The 6,024-nt window shown below is 39.1% G+C and overlaps 1 protein-coding gene across 1 annotated transcript; it reads right to left on the bottom strand.

Annotated features, from left to right (window-relative positions):
* On the bottom strand, positions 1–3,685 carry 42sp43 (P43 5S RNA-binding protein). Its single transcript, XM_089019332.1, has 9 exons — positions 3,554–3,685; positions 3,366–3,466; positions 3,021–3,117; positions 2,847–2,935; positions 2,533–2,606; positions 1,509–1,589; positions 1,206–1,435; positions 1,009–1,062; positions 1–258 (listed from the first exon to the last, which is right to left on the bottom strand). The coding sequence occupies exons 1-9, from the start codon at positions 3,683–3,685 to the stop codon at positions 1–3; spliced, it is 1,116 nt and encodes a 371-aa protein (XP_088875458.1).
* Positions 3,686–6,024: the final 2,339 nt, after the last annotated feature.

Raw genomic sequence — 6,024 nt, 5'->3', positions numbered from 1 at the left:
TCAGCCCTTGAGGGACGCCACCTCACTATGGACGGGCGGCAGTCGCTTGATGTTGAACAGTTGACGCAGGTTGACCTCTGGGTCGACCAAGTGCGGGACTTTGCGTTCGTTGAAAAGGCCCGACAGGTTCAACTCCACTTTGGCTCGGCGGGAGATGCGCATGCGGAGTGCAAACAGACGGTTCAGGTTGTCCTCCACCAGGGGCAGACGATTGCCATTCAAACGTTTCTGCCAGGTCTTTTTGGGGCGTGGGCGATTCTGTCCCATAACATATACATACATTATATAATTTATACACGCTGTATATACACACACATAATTTATATAATATAAATATAACATATACACAGATACTGGCATAAACACACATATACACACACACACACACACACACACACACACACACACACACACACACACACACACACACACACACACACACACACACACACACACACATACACACACATATACACACTGGCATACACATATATATACTGGCATACATACATATACACACATTTATATACACACACACACACACACACACACACACACACACACACACACACACACACACACACACACACACACACACACATATATATATATATATATATACACACACACACACATTGAACATACACATAATAATAATAATACATTTAATTTATAAGTGCCTTTGAAAACTATCAAGGACACTTTACAGTCACTTATTTTTTTTGTGCGGGTGAGCAGCGGCAGCCATTCGCGCCAGCGTTCACTCTACCCAGAAGTAACATATGTACGAAGTAACACACACACACACACACACACACACACACACACACACACACACACACACACACACACACACACACACACACACACACACACACACACACACACACACACACACACACACACACACACACACACACACACACACACACACATATTTTTGTTCAGGCACATTTTTGGGGAACATTTTTGAATACCGTACATTTAAGGATTTTTGTCATCATTTACCTTTTGTTTGCCAACATCAGGATCATGTCGAAGCAAATGTCTGATCATGCTTTCCTGTGTGAAATATGCGCATGTTTAAATTTAGCATTGAGAAACACCACACAGCATTCCCTTAAAGGTCTCAATCAGCTTTTTCCCCAACACAATCAATCAAAATCTCGCATTTGCCTCTAAAGGTTATAGGTCAATTTCCATACCCGCATGGCAAATGTGCGCGGGCAGTCTGGGAAGGAACATTTGTACTTGAAGACTTTGAGGTGCATCTTGCGGATGTGGTGCTGGAGATTGAAGGTTGTGGAGAAGTAAGCCTGGCAGTTTTCACGGGGGCACGCCAACACCGGCTTGTGCGAGGCGTGGACCCGCTTGTGACGCCGCAGTGCGTTGCCCTTCTTGAAGGCCTTTTTGCACACTTGGCAGGTAAACGTCACTAAAAATAAACATTTACATTGAATTTCCTTTTACACGTATTAGTTTTTTTTTTTTTTTTACTTTATACCTACATGGGTGTTTGACCATGTGTTTCTGAAGCATGGTCCAACTTGAGGCAACAACCTGACAGTTCATCTCCACGCAGCGATAACCTACAATAAAAATCAGAATCAGAAAACCTTTAATAGTCCCACAATGGGGAAATTTGCAGAAAAATCACATTAGACACTCTCCAACTTACGAATGAGATACGTTCGTAAAGTGAATTCGTTCGTAAGTTGCTTCAGTGCTATATTTTGTATGGAATGTATGTTTATGGCTTATATATGTAGCTTCAAGCTTTATATAAGTAAGTTTAAGACTTGCCTGTATTGATTGTCCTGTAAACATTTAATAAAATATTTGCTCTATAAAGATATGTACAACTGGAGACAATACTACATATCAATAATTAGCTATCTAGCTGGCTATCTAGCTATTAGCTTTTCTAGCTGGCTAGCTATTAGCTTTTCTAGTTGGCTATCTAGCTATTAGCTTTTCTAGCTGGCTATCTAAAAATTAGCTTTTCTTACTGGCTATCTGGCTCGCTATCTAGCGAGCTATCTGGCTATCTAGCTAATTTAAAGAAGATTCTTTACTTACAGTGTAGGTGTTCAAATACCTGACATGTTTCGGCGTCTACTTCCGCTTTAAATTAGATATCAAGTAGACAGGATGAACTTAGTACAACGAATGGCTATCTAGCTATTAGCTTTTCTAGCTGGCTATCTGACAGGCTATCTGGCTGGCTATCGAGCTAGCTATCTATTATCCTTTCTGGCTGGCTATCTATTATTATTTTTTTTTTTTACTTTGTTACTTCCAGGTTGAGTGAACGCTGGCGCGTGTGGCTGCCGCTGCTCACCCGCAGAAAAAAACTTAATCCTGTGACTGTAAAGTGACCTTGAGAGTTTTGAAAGGCGCTTAGAAATTAAATGTATTATCATTACATATGCTACTACAAAAATATTCGTTTGTAACTTGAATGTTCGTAAATAGGGGAGTGTCTGGATACACTTTTTGTACACTTTTTTGATACGCTAAAGGATTGACCACCTGCGTGCTTCTTTTCATGGGCATTTCGGTCCACACGGGAGTCAAACATGGCACCGCATTCCTTCTTTGAACACCTGCGGGTGATGATAAAAAGTAAATGGACTTCATTGATGTTTTTAATACGGCTTGATACACCATAGACTTTAACCAAAATGGCTGTAGTATGGAGTAAAATGTCACTCCACTTAAATAATTGCCAACAATGCGTTGGTCATCTTGCACATTTTAATCATGATATCTCTTACAGGTTCGTTAAAGTGACAGATTGTCTCAATGGGCATTTTTTTCCCTTAATGTTTTAGCTCAAAACGTACTTGAACTTGGCAGCCAGGCCATGTTCCTGAAGGTGCACCTTGAAATGAAATCTCTTCTTGAAAGTCTGGGAACAGCCAGTCTGAGGACACTGGAGACATTGACAAGATCAGGCTGGACATTTCTTGCAACGATGATAGCATGTTGGTTATATAGCGCCCTCTGGCGGAGATTACCTTGAAGTACTTGTCTTTCTCGCCGTGGGCATAGCACATGTGCCTTTTTAGAGTGTCTTCCTGGAAGAAACTCTTGGTGCAGGTTTCAAACTCGCATCTATTTTGCGAAGAGGCAAACGCCACACACGCATATGTATCACGTTTATTTGTACAGCTATATTTTTTTAATCACAACAGAGTCTCAGATTCACAAATCCATTACTGAAAATTACATTGGTCGACCGAAACAGAACACTATCTTTTCACAACGTTTTCATCTGAAAAAAAATTTGGTTTCAAGCAATTTCAAGGCAATAAAAAACGAAATTTGAAAAAAAAAATTGAAAGTTATGTAAAGTGGCTTACTTGAATTGTTTATCACCGCCATGTTGCCTCATGTGGCGACTGAGATGTGATTTCCGTGTGAATCGACCACTGCAGCCACTCACTGTGCACTGCCACGGACGCTAAGTACATTCATTTGTCACAAAAAAAAACGTTAAGTCATCTTTACCAATCTTATATTACATGATTTGTTAAAAGTTCTTTCTTACAACTCCGGTGTGAATTGCTTCGTGTTGCTGTAGCCTGCTCCGCTTGGAGAAAATAGCGCCACATGATCCGTGGGGACATTTGAACTGCCGGTTTACTTGTGGACAACCATCTAAAGCTTCTATCTCACACATTTTGCTCATGTTTTTTTAAACCTTTGTCTTTTACAATTTGATCTTACGAATATAATAATTGAGCAAGGTTCTTGCCTTTTTATAGCTTCTTAATTGGCTAAGTGGCACCAGCAGGTGAGAGTCTCTTGCTTGGACATCATTCTGTTCATTAGGGTAATAGAGGTGTGTCGTTCGCGAACGAACGGACTTCAGAAGCCGGCTCTTTGACGCGAACGACCGGAGCCGTCTCTTAATAGGGAGCCGATTTAGAAGCTGATTCCCCCCCCCCCTTTGGTGAAAGCCGCACGTGATTGGTCACAATCCGTGGTAGAAGACAGAGGGGAGGGTTTTACACACACACACACACACACGCACATCACACGCACAACACACGCACACGCTCACACGCGTTGAGTATGTTCGGAGAAATACACGTTAAAAATGATATAATGTATATATTTGCATTAGTAATTCCTTTTACATATGATTATACATAATGTTTTGGTAGTAAATTAATTCAAGCAAACAAAAAAAATATTTGGCCATTTCGGAGCCGAAAGAGCCCGAATTTCCATGAGAACGGAAACCAACACGCGCATGCGCATGCGCAATCGGTACTCGCCTTTTTTTGTGACGTGTAAAACAGGTGGTTTGTATTACGCCAGTCAAATCAAGCGAGACCCGGAAAAGGAGCAACACCCGGAAGTACAACAGAGCACGTAATGCCGGTATGTAATCAACTTTTCCTCGCGCATTTCGAGTACCAAATTGGTACTGTGTGGTTGCATCACTGCTGTTTGTTTGTTCTGTGTATTATTATTCATTATTTTCTGGCTATCATAAGAGTGGTACAGAGAAAATATAACTTTTCAGGCTTGACGTGCAGGTAAGTGCCTTGCATGTAGGTAGGTGCTAATGTTTAGACATCGATTGCATTGAATGGTTGCACTTACTGTCAATGGTGCATTAGCAAAGGTAAATTAAACTGGTAGCTTCTTTTGAAATCCCCCCCATCCCTCAATAATCTCAGACCTCATCGCTAAATCCAATAACTCCTCCTGTTATATATTCCTCAATATCCACTGGAATCCTCTCTCTCTTCGTGCATATATGTGTATATGGAAAATATGTGTTAAAGCTTTTACCTGGATGCTGCTTTTTTTTCTTCTTTTTGTTACACTAATTTTAAGGAAAAGAAGTTTTACTAATTTTAATTTAGAATTCGTTGTGTGGTAATCAAAGTTTACTTGTTGTTTTACCGTAGATACGGTAGTTACGTTTATAAATATACACACCGGTTGGATTTTTTTCCTTGACCTTTTTTTGAGATGATTCTTTGTTTTTGTACTTTATATATTTTTTTTTTCGTAGCACTCATGTTGTACTCTGTGTTGAATATGTTCAGAAGACTATAAATAAAGCTATTTTGTGCTTAAGATTGAATGACTGTCCTTTTTTGCTGCTGTGAAATGTAGACTAATTTAATCTAATCTATTACTTTTTGTCTCACTCCATGTTGAGTATGTTCAGAAGAATATAAATAAAGCCATATATTTTTTTAAAAGATACATTTTATGTTTTTTTTTTACATTTTGTTATTCATTTTACATGTACTTTTACCTTATTTTTGGTAGTAAATTAATTCAAGCGAGGAAAAAAACAAACAACCCATTTGGGGAGCCGAAAGTTCTTTTGGCACCAAACAGGGCCGGAATTCCATCACTATTAGGTAAGGCTGTGAATGGTGACACTAATTACATTTAACTCAACTCTTCAAATATAGGCTCTACTAGTAAATGTTCCTTATTTTAAAAAAAATGTCATGATTTTCACGAAAAATATCAAATATCTTGAATTCAAATGAATTACATTTGAGTTTCGACATTTAGTTTTATTTGTATATTTTTTAAATTACTATTTAAAAAAAACACATTCGTGGGGAATTTTCATCAAATGGTGAGTATTTCTAATTTATTTGAATGTTATTGTGCCGATAACCATTTTATATTTGAGTTCGTGGGGTGTGATTTACTTCCGGGTTGAGTGAACGCTGGCGCTTCTGGCTCCCGCTACTCACCGGTAGAAAAACCTATCCCGTGACTGTAAAATGTCGTTGATAGCTTAAATCAACGACATATAATCACTTATAAACGAATTATATTATTATTATTATTCGTATTATTATTATTATTAGTAGTAGTAGTAGTAGTAGTAGTACATATACTGTGAACGATTTTGCGATGTGTAATACCACTCTTTGTCCAGCAGAGTGTGCGGTAGCTTTTAGCAACTAGTCTTTCAGGCACGACAGTACCGACTGTAATGTATTCTTTCGCCCCAAAGTGGGCGGATCCCTTGGC

The sequence above is a fragment of the Hippocampus bargibanti genome, linkage group LG17, assembly GCF_051943395.1.
Source record: "Hippocampus bargibanti isolate YZ-2025 linkage group LG17, ASM5194339v1, whole genome shotgun sequence".
Lineage (NCBI taxonomy): Eukaryota > Metazoa > Chordata > Actinopteri > Syngnathiformes > Syngnathidae > Hippocampus > Hippocampus bargibanti.
This window is presented reverse-complemented; position numbering and strand designations above follow the sequence as displayed.